This window comes from Oryx dammah, unplaced genomic scaffold (genome assembly GCF_014754425.2).
Source record: "Oryx dammah isolate SB20612 unplaced genomic scaffold, SCBI_Odam_1.1 HiC_scaffold_23, whole genome shotgun sequence".
In the NCBI taxonomy this organism is placed as follows: Eukaryota; Metazoa; Chordata; class Mammalia; order Artiodactyla; family Bovidae; genus Oryx; species Oryx dammah.
The window spans coordinates 56,012,407-56,031,715 of record NW_024070207.1 but is presented as its reverse complement, the minus strand read 5'-3'; the positions used below and the strand labels follow the sequence as shown (position 1 = coordinate 56,031,715).

Here is a 19,309-nt window from a genome sequence, read left to right as displayed (position 1 = left end):
CTTACATCCAAAATCTCCATTGTTTTTTTTAATTTATATTTTTTAATTAATTGATTTATTTTAATTGGAGGCTAATTACTTTACAGTATTGTAGTGGTTTCTGCCATACATTGACATGAATCAGCCATGGGTGTACAACATTGTTTTTGACAGCACCCTTAGGCTTGAACTTTCCCATACTCTGTTCCAAATAAAGTCTGAACTCTCAGGGAAGATCTGTTCCTAAGGCCTGCCTTTCCCCCTGGGAACAATCTATGAACCACTGCCCTTGTGCTGTGGATATGGGCAGTGAAGTGCTTCTCTTAGAGTGATACCCTTGCTCTGCTATTGGAGTGCTGGGTAACCCTGGTCTTCTTGGCTTGCCCCCTCCCAGTGTGGAACCTCTGCTCTATGAGTTATGTCAGGGCAGGGACACTCACAGCCCAGGGTTCTTGTCCTGCCTCCTGTGGTAGAGCTTTGGCCCTGTGTGTGTGGCGGGTCACGGGGGTGGGGGCTTGGTAGAGGGAGGAGCCCTCACACCTACCATCTATGCCATGCTCGAATAGAGCTTCTGCCTCACGGACCTGGGGCTGGGGTGAGGCAGGAGGAGAAATGTTGATGAGTTGCCCCTCATGGGGAGAAATCATAGCTTTTGAATGGGACCTGAGGGAAAAGAGAGCCCCCAGGCTTTATTTGCCAGAAGTAGAGATGCCATTTCACTGAACTGAAGGATGAAGTAGATCGTGGCTCAGATGCCTGAGACTCTCACTGTTCTCACTGAGAGTTCATTGATTTTCTTGTATAAATGTTTCTCCATTTGCTGTATGCCCTTAAGATGGTCACAGTTTTCACAGACTTTGAATTGTTTTTGTTTGTTTTTTCTAATTTTTACCAGTTGTGATGGTTTTATTGGAGAGACACTCTGGGGAGGACCTCACACTGTGATTCTGGAAATGTCCACCTCTCATTTGTTTTTACTGTCAGATCATACCCTTCATTTAGGTGTTTGCAAACTGCAGCCCTTGCATCAAATCTGGCCTGTTTTTCTACATAAAGTTTCACTGAACACAATCATGCCCATTCATTTATCTGTTTGTGTCTGATGTACACACCCCTTTGCTCAGTCTTGTCTGACTCTTTGCAACTCTATGGACTGTAGCCCTCCAGGCTCCTTTGTCCATGGAATTTCCAGGCAAGAAACTGGAGTGGGTTGCCATTTTCTCCTCCAGGGTATCTTTCCTAACCAGGAATCAAACCAGCATCTCCTGCTTGGCAGGCTGACTCTTTACCACTGAGCCACCTGGGAAATCCTTATGTCTGCCAAAGTTGAGTACAGTCTTTTATTTCTTTAAGATTTAAGTGCTTTTGTAGTAAATATGAGTTGTCAAGAATACCAACTATAATTAAAATCTGATTTGTGTTAAAGCCAGAATTAGCAATTTTGTGATATAAACATGATATTTTTTTTCCCCAACATTTTCAGATCTGGTAGCTCAACGAGGTGAAAGATTGGAATTGTTAATAGATAAAACAGAAAATCTTGTGGATTCGGTAAGTATGGGATATGATAGTATTGTAAAGTACAGATACTGTGGTTAATGGCTAAAATAATAGGGAAATGTCTTAAAATCGATACTTTAGTGGGGTTTTATTTCCTTTCTAACCCCTGTTACCTGACTACTTTGTGATGATGAGGATAACATAAGGCATAGAAAAACCCACAACCCATTAATAGCCATTAAGCAAGCTTTTGTTTGGAAAATAAACTCAGTATGAAAGAATAGTTTTGTTTTTTTTTTTTAAAGCTTCGGATTGGTGCCTACCTAACTTAGCACTTCAGCTGTGTAGAAGTGTACATTTTGTAACACAGAGAACAAAAGTACAGGCCACTTGTGACCCATGATGAATGCTGAAAACCTGACAGTAAAGTCACTTTCTTGCTTACCATGAGAGCTTGACTTTTCTTTGCATTAAGCAAGAGGCAGAGACTGACATGTCCCTGTAACCTACTCTTGCTGCAATTTAATGTGTGTCTTTGCATTTTCCATTTGGTTAGCAGATGAACGTTTTGAAGAAAGATGATAGATATAGATAACGAATAGAAGGAGGGCAGAGATCAGTCACAGTTTGGATCTACAAATTTACATGAAGAGTAGAAGTTTGCATCTTAAAACAGATGTAAATGAGTGATCTTGTTCATTCTTACTGACAGCTAGATTGTAGTGGTTTACAGTACAAGCTCTAGAGTCTGTTGCCTGAGACTGAATCCCATCTCTGCCACTTGCTAGTTTTGTGACCTTAGGCAAGTTACTTAACCTCTCTGTGCCTCCAATCATCATATATAAAATGGAGATATATCTTCTTCATAGTATTTTGAGGGTTAAAGCACACAATGCATGCAAAGTCCCTAACAGTGTCATATATATAGTAAGAGCTATTTAAAGATTTATTGTTATTGTTAGTTTTATAGTGACATCTATTAACAGTGAGTCTTAGGAGAATAGTGCGGTCTTTAGCCAAAGTACATGGAAATTGAAGGAAGGGTGCCACCATACAGGAAATCAAAACACCAGGGTTCTATAATGTCTCACTTTGTAAACTATTGCTTGGGGGCAAAGAGGGAAGACACATTATCTGATTGTAAATCTGCTGGCAGATTTTTTGGTACTTCCAGTCCATTGGACACGACTGAGTAACTATCACTCCCTCACTCAGTCCATCTCTTGGTTATTCTTGATCCCTGGTTGTTATTATTTAGTTACCCAGTTGTGTCTGATTCTTTGCGACCCTATGGTCTATCACCCCACCAGGCTCCTCTGTCCATGGGATTTCCCAGACAAGAATACTGGAGTGGGTTGCCATTTCCTTTTCCAGGAGATATTCCTGACCCAAGGATCAAACTGGTGTCTCCTGCATTGGTGAGCAGATACTTTACCACTGAGCCACTTGGGAAGCCCCCTTAACCCCTGGAAATGACCTTATTTAGCTAGAGTGGCCTGTGTTTGACCAGTACCAATAGAGTCTTCACTTTTTCAAAAAAAACAAAAGCCTTAATTTTGTTGACTAAATGACCCAGAATAATAAAAGGTATTAATTAACTAACTGCTGCCTCTTTTTATGGAAGAATAACAAATACAGCAAAGTATAGCAAGTGTACTATTAATAAATGTGCAGCTCAAGTTATTTTATATATATATATGTTTATACCTCTGTAACAGGCTTCCCTTTTCATACTGTTCATGGGGTTCATACTGTTCATGGTGATGGAATTCCAGTTGAGCTATTTCAAATCCTAAAAGATGATGCTGTTAAAGTGCTGCACTCAATATGCCACCAAATTTGGAAAACTCAGCAGTGGCCACAGGACTAGAAAAGATCAGTTTTCACTCCAATCCCAAAGAAGGGCAATGCCAAAGAATGTTTGGACCACTGCACAATTGTACTTGTCTCACACACTAGCAGAGTAATGCTCAAAATTCTCCAAGCCAGGCTTCAACAGTATGTGGACCGTGAACTTCCAGATGTTCAAACTGGTTTTAGACAAGGCAGAGGAACCAGAGATCAAATTGCCAACATCCATTGGATCATCAAAAAAGCAAGAGAGTTCAGAAAAACATCTACTTCTGTTTTATTGACTACACCAAAGCCTTTGTGTAGATCACAGCAAACTATGGAAAATTCTTCAAGAGATGGAAATACCAGACCACCTGACCTGCCTCCTGAGATCTGAAATCTGTATGCAGGTCAAGAAGCAACAGTTAGAACTGGACATGGAACAATAAACTGGTTCCAAATTGGGAAAGGAGTACATTGAGGCTGTATATCATCACCCTGCTTATTTAACTTCTATTCAGAGTATATCAGGTGAAATGCCGGCTGGGATGAAGCACAGCTGGAATCAAGATTGCTGGGAGAAATATCAGTAACCTCAGATATGCAGATAACACCACCCTTATGGCAGAAAGCGAAGAACTAAAGAGCCTCTTGATAAAAGTGAAAGGAGAGTGAAAAACTTGGCTTAAAACTCAACATTCAGAAAACTAAGATCATGGCATATGATCCCAGCACTTCATGGCAAATAGATGGGGAAACAATGGAAACAGTGACAGACTTTATTTTCTTGGGCTCCAAAATCACTGCCGATGGTGACTGCAACCATGAAATTAAAAGACACCTGTTCCTTGGAAGAAAAGCTATGGCCAACCTAGATAGCATATTAAAAAGCAGAGACATTACTTTGCTGACAAAGGTCCATCTAGTCAAAGCTATGGTTTTTCCAGTAGTTATGTGTGAATGTGAGAGATGGAGGATAAAGAAAGCTGAGTGCCAAAGAATTGATGCCTTTGAACTGTGGTGTTGGAGAAGACTCTTGAGAATCCCTTAGACTGCAAGGAGATCCATCCAGTCCATCCTAAAGGAAATCAGTCCTGAGTGTTCACTGGAAGGACTGATGCTGAAGCTGAAGCTCCAGTACTTTGGCCACTTGATGCAAAGAACTGACTGATTTGAAAAGACCCTGATGCTGGCTAAGATTGAGGATGGGAGAAGGGGAAAACACAGGATGAGATGGTTGGATGGCGTCACTGAGTCAGTGGATATGAGTTTGCATAAGCTCTGGGAGTTGGTAATGGACAGAGAAGCCTAGTGTGCTGCAGTCCATAGTTGGACACGACTGAGCTGAGCTGAACTGAACTGAACAGGATTCACAGGTGGCTCAGTGATAAAGAATCCACCTGCAATGTAGGAAACACAAATTTGATCCCAGGGTAGGAAAGATTCCCCTGGAGAAGGAAATGGCAACCCACTCCAGTTTTCTTGCCTGGAAAATCCCATGGACAGAAGAACCTTGCAGGCTACAGTTTCATGGGGTCGCAAAAGAGTCAGACCCAACTTAGCAACTGAACAACAATATACCCATGTAAACACCACCTGTGTTATGCTGTGCTTAATTGCTTAATCATGTCCAACTCTTTGTGACCCCATGGATTGCAGCCCGCCAGGCTCCTCTGTCCTTGGGGATTCTCCAGGCCAGAATACTGGAGTGGGTAGCCTTTCCCTTTTCCAGCGGATCTTTCCAACCCAGGGATCAAACCCAGGTCTCCCTCATTGCAGGCAGATTCTTTACCGACTGGGCCACCAGGGAATCCCAAACACCACCTAGATCAAGACATACATCAAGATATAAAACATTATCAACACCTCAGAAAACTGCCTCATGCCTCTTCCAGTTAACAATCCCTAACAGAAGTCTGGCTTTTTTTTACATCACCCTAGATGGTGTTTTTTCCTGTTCTTAGAATGTATAGAAAAATGGAATCATATGTTATCTATTTTTTTTGTGTCTGGCCTCTTTCACTCACCAGTATGCCTGTGAGATTTGTCCATGTTGTTGAGTGTAGTAATAATTTATTATTTTTATTTTTTGTACTGCATATTCCATTGTATAAATCTACCAACCACAGTTTGTTTATGCATTGTTCTCTTTGGGCTTTAATTCTGTATTCTTTATTTTGTTCCATAGTGTGTTTGTCTGCCTTTATGCCAGTACCACACTGTATTGCTAACTGAGCTTTATAGAATTCCCTAAGTTCTTCACTATGTTCTTCTCCAGGATTGTCTTCACCATTTTAGGTCCTTTGCATTTCCATTTATGTTTCAGAATACGCCTGTTGTTTTCCATCCTTTTATTTTTTTTAAATGTGTCTTTGTGATTGCATTTAATAAGTCAATTTAGGGAAATTTGGGAATCTTGACAGCCTTGAGTCTTCCTATGCATAAACCTGGCATATCTCTGCTTTGCGTAGAATTTTTTTTTAATTTTTCTTACCAATATTTTTTAGTTTTTTGTATACAAGTCTCGTACACACTTTGTGAAAGTTACCTTTGAGAATTTCATGGTTTTGTGTTCTATTGTAAATTTAAAATTTTGCTTTCCAATATTTATTCTCATATATAGAAATGAAGTTGATTTTTATATATTGACCTGGTTTGTATCCTGCAACTTTGCAAAATTCATTTATTCTACTAGTGTTTTTGGTAGATGCTTGCTTTTTATTTCTTTTCCTTGTCTTATTACACTGACTAGAACCTACATGATAGTGAAGACAAGTCATAAGAATAGACATTCTTGCATGGAGCACATCTTGTGGGGAAAGATTCAGTATTTTCAATTATGTTGTTGTAGATTTTTTTATAGGTACACTTTATCAGATGAAAGAAGTTCTTTCAGTTCCTCATTTGAAAGTTATTCATGAATTTTATCAAATATTTTTTCTCTATTTACTTACAAAGAGAATTATGTAGTTTTTCTCTTTTATTCAGTTAATATTACTGAACTTAACTTGTTAAACCAGCCTTGCATTCCTGCAAGGTCATTATTCATTATCCTTTTTATATAATATCTTACTGGATTTGCTGTTGACCTATTTAGGAATTTTGAATCTTTGTTCTTGAGGGACATTGGTATGTCATTTACTTTTATTTTGGGGCTTTGGTATCAGAGATATGCTGGCCCCAACAAACAGGTTGAAAAGTGTTACCTGCATCTCTCTGTCCTCCAAAAGAGTTTTTGTGCTAGTACTATTGAAATTATCTATTCCTTAGTTGTTTGGAAGAATTCACCAGTGAAGCAGTCCCAGCCTGGAGTTTTCTGTGTAGGAAGATTTTAAATCTGCCATGTTACTGTTTGTTTCCTGTTGTACCATCTGTTCTTTCTTCCCCTCACCTTTTCTTTCCATTGTTTTCTTTGTTTAAGCAGTTGGTTATCTTTTAAAGAGATTTAAATAGTTAAAAAAACATCATTTCTGTTAACCCATGTAGTTAATATTTCTGGTAACTCACATCATTCTTTTCTGTAGGTCCAGATTTCCATCTGGTGACATTTCCTTTCTGCTTATAGGACATCTTTTAAAATTTCTTGCATTGTAGGTCTGCTAATAATGAATCCTTTCAGTATTTGTATACCTGAAGTCTTTCATTTCCTTTTTTTAAAAGATATTTTCACAGAATAGAATTTTGCATTAAGTTTTTCATTCAGTATTTTAAAGATATTTCATCGCTGTCTTTTATGTTGTTTCTGACAAAAATTCCATTGATGCTTTTACATACATAATGTGTCTTTTTCCCCCTCTGGGTGCTTTTAACATTTTTCTATCATTGGTTTTAAGATATTTCATTATAATATACTTTAGTTTTCTTCATGTTTCTTCAGCTTTCAGTTTGTTGAAGTGTGAGTTTGTAGATTTTAATCAAATTATAAAAATAGCTATTATTTCTTCAAATATTTTTCTGTCCTTCTTTCCTTCTAGTAGTCCAACTATATGTACATTAAACTATTTGAAGTTGTCCCACAACTCACTGATGCTCTGTTCATTATTTTTTGGTCTTTTTTCTTTCTGTGTTTCATTGAGGATAGTTTCTGTTACTATGTCTTTGAGTTTATTTGTCTTTTTCTTCTGCAGTTTATAATCTGTTACTCCCATTTTATGTATTTTTCATCTCTACAGGGATCTTTTTTATATCTTTCGTGTTATCTCCTTAAACATTTGCAAGCTTTCCTTTATGTTCTTGAATATATAAAGTGTACTTATAATTGAAATGTTTATTTCATTTACATGTAATGTAAATATTGGGAGAGTTGGGTTTAAGTAAGCTATGTTGTACTTTGGTTTTTATTTGCTTCATCTTCTTTGTTCCTCTTTTTTATTTATTTATTTTTAATATAAATTTATTTTAATTGGAGGTTAATTACTTTACAATATTGTATTGATTTTGCCATACATCAACATGAATCTGCCACAGTTATACACGTGTTCCCCATCCTGAACCCCCCTCCCTCCACCCTCCCCATACCATCCCTCTGGGTCGTCCCAGTGCACCAGCCCCAAGCATCTAGTATCATGCATTGAACCTGGACTGGCGATTCATTTCATATATGATATTATACATGTTTCTTTATTTTTTATTCAAGTATTTAAAAATTGTTTCATTTTATCACCTCTTGATTTTTAACAGCTTTTTAAATTACTTTATTTATAAATAAACCACAGACCATACAGTTGACCCATTTAAAGTATACAGTTCAGTGGGCTTTGGCCTATTATATTTTTCTAATTTTGAAATATATATAATAAATTTCCCATTTTAACCAGTTTAGTGTATAATTCAGTGACATTAATTACATTTACAGTGTTGCGCAACCATCATAGCTATCAGTGTACAAAACTTTGTCATTGTTCCAAACAGAAATTCTGCAACTGTTAACCAATTACTTCCCATTCCTACTCTCCTCAGCCCCTGATGACCTCTTATCTACTTTTTGTCTATGAATTTCCTTTTCTAGGTATCTATAATTGGAATCCTATAGTTATTTGTCCTTTTGTGCCTTGCTTATTTCACTTAGCATTATATTTTCAAGTTTCATCCATGTTGTTGCATGTATCAGAACTTAATTTATTTTTATGCCTGATATTCCATCATATGGATATACCACTTTTTAAATTCATTCATCTGTTGATTGACCATTGAGTTATTTCCATCTTTGGGCTCTTGTGAATTATGCTTCTACGAACACTGGCATTACAAGTATTCATTCAAGTCCCTGCTTTCAGTTACTTTGAGTATTTATGGGGGAGTGGAATTGTTGGATCATATGGTAATCCAGTGTTTAGCTTTTTGAGGGACTACCAAACATTTTTTCTTAACTGCTGCACCATTTTATAGTCCCACTATATGTATATGTGTATGTATACATATATGTCCACTATATATATGTACAAGGATACCAGTTTTTCTACATCTTCACCAACACTTGTCATTTTCCATATTTTTGTTATAGCCATGCTCATTGGTATGAAGTAGGATCATTGTGGTTTTGATTTTCATTTCCCTAATGACTAATGGGGCTTCCTGTGGTGGCTCAACAGTAAAGAATCCACCTGAAAGGCAGGAGACACAGGTTTGATCCCTGGGTTGGGAAGATCCCTTGGAGAGGGAAGTGGCAACACACTCTAGTATTCTTGCCTGGGAAATCCCATGAACAGAGGAGCCAGGCAGGCTACAGTTCATGGCGACACAAAGAATTGTACAGGATTTGGCAACTGAAACAATAACAGTGACTAGTGATGTTAATCATCTTGCCATGTGCTTATTTGTTTTTATATAGTCACTGAGTCGTGTCTGACTCTTTGACCCCATGGACTGCATCATGCCAGGCTTCCCTGTCCTTCGCTATCTCCCAGAGTTTGCTCAAACTCATGTCCATTGGGCCCGTCATACCATCCAACCATCTTATCCTCTGTCACTCCCCTTCTCCTTTTGTCTTCAATCTTTCCTAGCATCCGAGTCTCTTTCTTTGAATTGGCTCTTTGCATCAGGTAGCCAAAGTATTGGAGCTTCAGCTTCAGCATCAGTCCTTTCAATGAATATTCAGGACTGATTTCCTTTAGGATGGACTGATTTGATCTCCTTCCAGTCCAAGGGACTCTCAAGAGTCTTCTCCAGCACCACAATTTGAAAGCATTAGTTCGTTGACACTCAGCCTTCCTTATGGTTCAACTCTCACGTCCATACCTGACTACTGAAAAAACCATAGCTTTGAATATACAAACTTTTGTTGGCAAAGTGATGTCTCTGCCTCTTAATATGCTGTCAGGTTTGTCATAGCTTTCCTTCCAAAGAGCAGGTCTCTTTTAAGTTCATGGCTGCAGTCACCATCCTCAATGATTTTAGAGCCTAAGAAAATAAAATCTGTCACTGTTTCCCCTTCTAGTAGGTTGGTGCAAAAGCAATTATGGTTTTACGTTGTTGTACTTTGCTGTTTGATACTGAATACATTCTTAAGTAAATGTGGTTATGTTAGACATCATTTAAATGCACACTTCTTGGTTTATTTGTTTTTATTGCTCATGACTTATTACTTGCTGTTTATTTTATATTTATTTTAGTCTAGGGAAATGATGTTGGACAAAAAGCAAATTCGAGCAATTTTCTTATTCGAGTTCAAAATGAGTCATAAAGCAGCAGTGACAACTCACAACATCAACAATGCATTTGGCCCAGGAACTGCTAATGAACATACAATGCAGTGGTGGTTCAAGAAGTTTTGCAGAGGAGACAAGAGCCTTGAAGATGAGGAGCACAGTGGCTGGCTATTGGAAGTTGACGACGACCGATTGAGAGCATCATTGAAGCTGATGCTCTTAAAACACCACAAGAGGTTGCCCAAGAACTCAGCATCAATCATTTTATGGTAATTTGGCATTTGAGGCAAATTGGAAAGGTGAAAAAGTTTGATAAGTAGGTGCCTCATGAACTGCCCACAAATCAAAAGAATTATTGTTTTCTCTTATTCTGTACTACAACAATGAACCATTTCTTGATTGGATTGTGACATGCAATGAAAAATGGATTTATACAACAACTGGTGATGACCATCTCAGTGGTTGGACTGAGAAGAAGCTCCAAAGCACTTCCCAAAGCCAAACTTGCACCAAAAAAAGGTCTTGGTCACTGTTTGGTGGTCTGCTGCCTGTCTGATCCACTACAGCTTTCTGAATCCCAAGAAAACCGTTATATCTGAGAAGTATGCTCAGCAAATCAATGAAATGCACTAAAATTGGCAACTCTTGCATCCGGCATTAGTCAACAGGATGGGCCCAATTCTTCTTCATGACAATGTATGTCACACAATCAATGTTTCAAAAATCGAATGAACTGGGCTATGAGCTTTGCCTCATCAATCATATTCAACACCTGACCTCTCACCAACAGACTGCCAATTTTTCAAGCATCTCAACAACTTTTTGCAAGGAAAATGCTTCCACAACCAGCAGGAGGCAGAAAATACTTCCCAAGAATTCAGCGAATCCCAAAGCATGGATTTTTATGCCACAGGAATAAACAAACTTATTTCACACTGGCAAAAAATGTATTGGTTGTAATAGTTCCTATTTTGATTAATAAAAATGTGTTTAAGCCTAGTTATAATGATTTAAAATTCACAGTCTGAAACTGCAGTTACTTTTTCACCAGGCTAATATTTGCCATGAAGTGATGGGACCAGAAGCCATGATCTTAGGTTTTGGAATGTTGAGTTTTAAGCCAGCCTTTTCACTCTCCTCTTTCACCCTCATCAAGAGGCTCTTTAGTTCCTCTTCCTTTTCTGCTATTAGATTAGAATCATCTACATATCTGAGGTCATTGATATTTCCCGCAGCAGTTTTGATTCCAGCTTGTGATTCATCTAGCCTGACATTTTGCATGATGTACTCTGCATACAAGTTAAAGAAGCAGGGTGACAATATACGACCTTCACATACTTCTTTCCCAATTTGAATACTGGAGTGGATAGCCATTCCCTTCTCCAGGGGATCTTCCCAACTCCAGTGATCTTCCTGGGTCACTGCACTGCAGGCAGATTCTTTACCATCTGAACCACCAGGGAAGCTATGTGCTTATTGGCTATTGGTGTATCTTCTTTGGAGAAATTAGTCAAGTCCTTTGCCCAATTTTAGGGCATCATCAGCTGCTAATGAAATCCTCAACATGGAGTGGATAGGCCACAGGCTTGTCAGCTTGCCCTTGTCATTTTCACAGTTTTTTTTTCTTTATTCTTCTTTTCTACTTACACCCACCCCCACCTGTCTCCACGGAAAGCTTTGGTAAGGTGTAACAATTGTTCTGTTTAGTTTAACTGGTTTTAAATAGGTGGTTTATTAGTGTTTGAATATTAACCTGAGGCTCGTGGAGAAATCTTAAATCCATTCAGTCACTTAACTGTATTAGCTTTATTGCTCACTGGTGGTGTAGTCACTAAGTCGTGTCCGACTCTGTGGCCCCATGGTCTGTAGCCTGCCAGGCTCCTCTGTCTGTGGGACTCTCCACGCAAGAATACTAGAGTGGGTTGCTGTTTCCTCCTCTAGGGGATCTTCCTGACCCAGGGATCGAACCCTTGTCTCTTGCGTCTCCTGCATTTGCAGGCAGGTACTTTCCTGACTGAACCATCAAGGAAGCTCATTGCTCACTACTTCTTCTTCATATTATCTTCTTCCTCCTTGGATTCTTTATTATGACTTTGTTTGTGAGTAATTGTAAAGAGTTTAGGCAACTTAGAAGTGTTCACCAACTATATACGGTTTAGAGGCCACAGTCCCCAGACAGCCCTCAATTCTGATACCACGTGCAAGTTTGTTAATTCCCCAAACGACTCTCAGGTTTGATAACTCACAAGAAGGACTTTGTAAAAACTATTATACCTACAGTTATGGTTTTTTACAGGCAAATGTTACAGATTAAGCTCAACCAAGAGCAGAAGCACATTGGGGTGGAGTTCAAGGGAGGTACCAAACCCAGAGTTTCTGTTCTCTCCCTGTGTGGTTGTTACTCTGCCAGCATAGATGTGTGATGACATTGTCAATAAAAAATTAATCCATTGATCAAAGAAATTGAAAATTTTATTCGAGCCAAATTTGAGGATTATAACCTGAGAACAGCATCTCAGAAAGCTCTGAGAACTGTTCTGCCCATTGGAAGTCAAGGCACAGTTCTATAAGTTTTTTTGAGACAGAAGGCTGGACATTAAGTGACATGTTGACAGTTTACACAATCCAGATTGTGGCTCCTCACAAGATTAAGAAAGAATGTTATCTTTAAGTTGTCTTGTTGGTGCTGGTAGAATGTTGGTCTTTATGTTTGAGCAGGTATTTTGGTGATGGAGAAGATTTGGTTGATGCCTAATGCGGATATACAATGCACAGTGAGGGAAGGGAAGAAGCCAAAGGATAGAGAAAATGTTTTATATTTAAATTTTTCCTATCTTGCCATCAAATAAATTTATTTTGCAACATATGCAGAGTATTGTACAACATGGAAGCTTGCCCAGGCTTCATTGCTCAGTTTTGTTGTTGTTTTTATTGAAACATAGTTGATTTATATACAGTATTATGCTAGTTTCTGGTATACAGCAAAGTGATTCAGTTATACATGTATGTATATATACAAATGTTCTTTTTCATATCCTTTTCCATTGTGGTTTAATTATAGAATATTGAATAGTTCCCTGTGCTACAGTAGGACTTTGTTGTTTAATTTTTCATTGCAATTTCCTTACATAAGCATGATTGACTTACGATTGCCTACTTGCTTAATCTCAGTCTCCAGTCTAAGCTCCTCTAGGTCTGACCTAAACCCCTATCCTAAATCATATAGTTGGTCTTCCTGGAGTGACTAGTCCCTGCACTAAACTACAGTTACTATTTGGCGGGCCCATGGCTCCAAAGCAAGAAAACGTTGTCTTTCAGGAGCTGAGGGCAAAGGTCAGATCCTTTTCAGGCAAGGTTAAATTCTTTGCAGTACAGTTGGTAGGCATTTGGGTTGTTTCCAGGTTTGAAATAAAACAAATAATGCAGTTGGTAACATTTCTGTATAGTCTTTAGCTGAACTTGTACATACCTTTCTGTTTGGTATATATCTAGGAGTGGAACTTCTGAACTATTAGTGATTATTGTTTGTTTGAAACTGCATGTATCCTGGTGGGAATGGTTCGATATATATTAAGAAATTGATGCTGCAAAAGAAAATGGATAACTGAAGGAGTGAAGTTCTTTGGGTTTGGGCCCTCATATGAGTAAATACATATCTTCCTGGGGGAACTAAACAGTTCTTACGGTTCACAATAGCAGGATTAAATGGGGCAGAATAGGCAAATGTGTTTCCAGTCAACTGGCTTATAAAGAAACTTTCTCTACTGGAAGAATAAAGGGAAAAAGGCTTTTCTGCTAGCAGGGAGAACTACTTCTAGTGGTCATTGTTACATGTACTGCTACAGTGCAGAAGAAAAAGGAGGGAACCCTTTGCAATGGGCTTACTGCTTACCATATATATGGTAGAGTCCTGCTTTGGGACACTAGAGATTACAAATGGCCAGTCTACATGTGAAGAGAGGGAAGGTATAAAGAACATTGCAACAGAATTAATGAAAGTGAAAGTTTTGCAGGTATTATTGCAAATCCGTCATGTAGTCATTGCCAGGGATCAACCAATTCATGCTTTTTTTTCCCCCCTAGTCTGTCACCTTCAAAACAACCAGCAGAAATCTTGCCCGAGCCATGTGCATGAAGAATCTCAAGCTCACTATCATCATCATCATCATATCAGTTGTAAGTTTTGTCCTTTAGTGATTTTAGCTTTCAGTCTCTAAGAAATTAGGTGTTGGAATTTTTTCTCAATGATTAGCACTCTGAAATGAGCTATGTATAACTTTTAATGCTGAAATATATGGCTAGGCATTTACTTTCCTCTGAAGTTACTATGATATTCCTGGTTATTTCATGGTTTTCTCACTATTAAAATGGGATTCTTTTCAAATTACATTTTCTAGTTGAGTCCATAATCTCTATTTTCTAGTTAATTCTATTATCTGTTTCTGTTTTTTTTCTTTTCTGATTCATCTTTTTGTTTCTGGCAACCTTGTATAAGTTTTATTAGTTGTAATAGTTTGTCAGTTGATTCTTCTGTGTGCTGTAGATTAGGAGTCAGCAAATGTTCTGTGATGTCCAGGCTTTGCAGGTCACATACTGTCTGTGTCACATATTCTTTAAAAAAAAAAAAAATGTCAAAAATTATAAAAACCATTCTTAGCTCACAGGTGAAGGCTATAGTTTACTGACTCCTGCTGTAGGTTAATTATCTTAGGTTAATTAATTAGGTTAATGCCATCTGTTAATAATCTTAACCTTATCATATATATATAGAGAGAGCATTTACTAGCAGTGTTGAATAATTACAGTATCACTGAGAATTTTTATTTAGTTCCTGGTTTTAATTGGGATGCTTCTAATATTTATGAGTGATATTTACTATGAATTCTTATTAGACTTTCATTGTGAAGTGAAAGAACCTTTTATTTCTAGAGTACTAAAGCTTTTGTTTTTAATCGGGAATAGGCATTTCACTTTAAGAGATGATATTTCTCCACCCAATGAATTGATAATAAAACTACATTTACTATTAATATATTGAATGACATTAATGAAAGCAATAATAATTAACTTTTCTTTAATTTCTGGAATAAGTACTAAGAGGTACTTTTTAATGCATGGTGAGTTCCATTTCTTAGTATTTACTTATTATAATGCAATAATCCTCTTGTGTGTAAATATAGTCTATATGCTGTTCTCCTTTTGGAACTCTAATATAAACAGATATTGGATCACTTTGAACTATCCTGCATGTTTGGTAGCCTTTTTAATATGTTTAAACTCCTTTCTTGTATCACATTCTGGATGAATCATTCAGCTAACTCTTCCAGCTCTGTTCATTCTGCTATCCAGGTCTTAATTTAAAAAATTAATGATTAATTTTAAAATGTTTATTTTTGTAAGTGAAGTGAAAGTCTCTCAGTTTTGTCCAACTCTTTGCAACCCCATGGACTATACAGTCCATGGAATTCTCCAGGCCAGAATACTGGAGTGGGTAGCCTTTCCCTTCTCCAGGGAATCTTCCCAACCCAGGGATCAAACCCAGGTCTCCCGCATTGCAGGCAGATTTTTTACCAACTGAGCCACAAGGGAAGCCATGTTTTAAATTTCTAGGGATGCTTACTATATTTTAACATTTTTTCATGGAACTTTTATACTTGTTAACAGATCTTCTCTCTCCTTGAATTTCTTTGAATATATATTAAAAGATATATCACAGGGAATTAGTTTATGCAATGGCAGGAGCTGGCTAGGCAAGTCCAAAATCCACAGAGCAGGCTGTTGTGAAGGTGCTCAGTTGGGTCTGACTCTGTGACCCCATGGATGGTAGCCTGCCAGGCTCCTCTGTCCATGGGATTTTCCAGGCAAGAATACCGGGGTGGGTTGCCATTTCCTTCTCCAGGGGATCTTCCCGGCCCAGGGGTTCAACCCAGGTCTCCTGCACTGCAGGCAGACTCTTTACTTTCTGAGCCACCAGAAGGTGGCTACTGAAGGTCTTCCCACCTTAGACAGCTGGACCTGCCTAACCGAGAAGGGCAGCCCTAGATCTATTCATGTTATACTAGAAATTGTGCCATCGCCTTGCATGTCTTCTTGTTCAGGATCCATGGTATCCAAGGCTGGCACATTCTTGGCTTCTCAGCTTAGCTTCTTCTCCCTTCCGTGATCCAGGAATTTAGATTGAGTTATAAAAGTAGATAATTGTTACATTCAGATTATTTTTATCCGTTACTGATTATTTTTGTTGATTACTTGTTACATTTGGAGGACTTTGCCACCTCTGACAAAAAGTGCTGTCACCTCAAGTATTGTACTTCAGCTTTAAAAATCCTTATGTTTTACCTGTGGCAGATGTCAGCTTTATATCAAGTTGGAATATCTGTGTGTGTGAATATAATTTGAGCACTTTACCATATTCATTAATAACCATAATTTCCCCCAACATTTGTAGAGGAAAAAAATCCATATTTTTTTCTAAGCATGTGAGTAATGAAATCAGTCACTTAAAGATCTTAGGTTATAATTTAAATCAAAACAGAATGACTGACAATGCAGTGAACCTAAATTTGATAGTAAACCTATTTTTGGAATGTAGTAATGTGAGCAAGCATACACCATTAAAATAGAATAATTTACAATTATAATACCATAATTAAAAACTGAATACATCTTTAAAGGACTCATATTTTTGCTGTGTTACTTACAATTGAATAATTACAATTAGTGTCATCCACTGAAATGTTCATGGCAACATTCTTGCTCATAGGTGGTATAGGTTTAGAGTCTACTCATGCTTTTTATTTTTAATCACCCTAATAATGAAAAATAAATCCATATGCAAAATCTAAAAATGTACTTAATTATAAAATCATATCTCAAGGGAATTATGTTAGTTTGTGATTCTTATGACAATGATGTTATCAGTAGAGCGGCTTATATAGTTCTAGTCTGCTCACTTCCCAGTGAAGAGAAACAACCCCACTGCTTTGCACCAATAAAAAGAAAAAGAGTGGAATTCAAGTGGCTGTGAGTTATATCAGAAAAGATCATTTTCATTCTACTATTATCTTTGGAAATACTTGATTAGTATGTTGTATTATTATACCACTGCTACTCTCATGGAACCAAAATTTGTTCATTGGTCTTGCCTTTATATATTATTTAGGAGCCTGTGATAGATTCAAGAAAATAAAATTGCCTTCTCCCCCACCCCAGGTATTCATCTATATTATTGTATCACCTCTCTGCGGTGGATTTACATGGCCAAACTGTGTGAAGAAATAAAAAGGTTATCATTAACCAAGGATATAAGAGACCAAGGAGTTAAAAGCAATCCATGTAATTCAGGCCTTTTAATCCTGAGAGATGGTGTCTGCCAGTCTCTTCAACCTGCTTCTTTCTCTCTTTTTTTGAAATCTTGTTCCATGCCTCCAGGTTTATCTTCGTCCTATCAACTTGTTTATTTTAGTGCACTTCAGACTGAACCATTTATTGTAGCAGTAGCCTTAAAAAAAGCATTTTGTTTAGTGTCATCTTCTTGCAGAAACATTTTGTTTGTAATTGCACAAAGCTATCACCAAGGTAGAAACCAAATGTCTTATGAACTGTCGGCTAAAATTCTGGATGACCTTTGTGCACACAAAAGTTGAAAAGACTGATGGTATTGCTAATATCTTGTCTCAATGTCTTTTGATTTTGAAGGGTTTTAGGTGCTTGAAAACAATGTTCATGGAGAATTGTTATTTGGGGAATTGTAATGCAATTGTTGGTGTTTCAAGGAACCCAAGCAGGTAAAGTATTGATATTAAACAGTTCATCTCAGTCAGAAGGGAAATGTTTTGCTAGCCTGTTAGAAGCACACAGATTTATCCTTGTCTGCATATTACTAACTTTTAGAACGAGAGTTCTGATCATTCACAGACTTTGCAGAGCTTGATATCCTCTGTTTCCCTATTGCAGTTGATTTCAGAAGATGGTGGTTTAAATACTGTTGAAGGCTAGAATTTTTTGTATATTCCTTTTCCTTTCATGGATGTTTAGGGCAATTGTATAGATAATAGAATGGGCAGTAGAGGGCGTGGGTAGGCGCATTCCACTGATTCACCAAAGAAAAAGAAGAGAACTACAGCCAACGTGCTAGCATTTTCGCTAGCACAAAGGGAGATAAAGGGAGATAGTGTGGGAGAACTTTTCCAGCCTGGGAAAAGCCCAAGCTGAATATAATCAACAATCAATTCTAGGGTTTGGGTTTAACTGGTGTTGAACAATAGTTTGAACATCCTTTGTGGTTTTGAAAGTTCTTTAACCTGCCTAGGTTTGAAGATTATTTTTTGTGTAACTTGAGAGTAGACAGTATGATATCTAGAAACAATGTAAAGACATTTTAGCTAACATCCATGTAACTGCAGTGTGAAAAAAACTGGAATGTAATCATACTGCTTTGGCTACTCTGGCATCTGTTAGCTAGTGTGTACTTTCGGTGTGTATCTGAAAAGACATTTGCTCTGTAGATCTAATTGCATTTACTTATCAATAAAGGCCAGTAAATGGAAATTATATTACATTTGACTATTTTCCCAATGAAAGAACAAATTGGTCTATGAAACCTAGCCACCTGTTTAGCCTAGTCATGTGCCTTGAATATACATATATATATATAATATTATATATATATATATATATATATATGTCACATAATCTGGATCCTGCTACCTGTTCTTCCATCTAAACTTTTCAGTTCATGCTAATTCCTTTATTTGACATATGTTTTCAACTCACTGGAACCCTTTTCCTTGTGATCATGTATAGTGGAAATGTTTTTTCAGTTCTTTTGATCAACACTAATGCCTTTTAATTCCATTAGCATTTTGCATTGGAAAGCATTTGTTCCATGAAAACATTTGGTGTTCTTAATAATAATTTCAAAATGTCTTTAATTCAACAAAAAAGACTGAAAGCTCATTTCCCTTTCTTATACATACCTGAATAAAAATGATGTGCATGTTTTAGGGATAAATTACTTAACCATCTCTTGGTCTATTTATGTATAGGAATGCTTTTTGAAGCACATACCTTATTTTAAATGATGCACAAACTGAAGACATTAATAAAAATATAAGAGTAATACAATGAGTTGCTTGTTTGAGAATTTCTTTGTGGAACCTAATTTCTTCTGATGACATTTTACCATAGTTTGCAGAACGAAAGTATTTTACTTGTGATGAAAATACATTTAAAAATGTGACCTGGAGCCTTAAAGAGCTATAGCACTGTCTCAGGTGTATAAAATTTTCTTCAAAATCAAAAGACACAAAAGTTAAAAAATATGTAGACCATACTGTAACCAATAAAAA

The 19,309-nt window shown here is 37.3% G+C and overlaps 1 protein-coding gene across 2 annotated transcripts in view; it reads left to right on the top strand.

Moving 5' to 3' along the window:
• Nucleotides 1–19,057, top strand: part of VAMP7 (vesicle associated membrane protein 7) — an 87,725-nt gene extending 68,668 nt beyond the window's left edge. The window contains exons 6-8 of one of the 2 annotated variants that reach the window (XM_040265560.1): nucleotides 1,463–1,530; nucleotides 14,043–14,135; nucleotides 17,172–19,057. In XM_040265560.1, coding sequence (XP_040121494.1) covers nucleotides 1,463–1,530; nucleotides 14,043–14,135; nucleotides 17,172–17,240 — 230 coding nt within the window. In that variant the 3' untranslated portion in view covers nucleotides 17,241–19,057. Of the gene's footprint in view, nucleotides 1–1,462; nucleotides 1,531–9,923; nucleotides 10,478–14,042; nucleotides 14,136–17,171 lie in introns of those variants that run through there. The other variant, XM_040265559.1, reaches the window with a different exon arrangement.
• The last annotated feature ends 252 nt before the right edge of the window (nucleotides 19,058–19,309 follow it).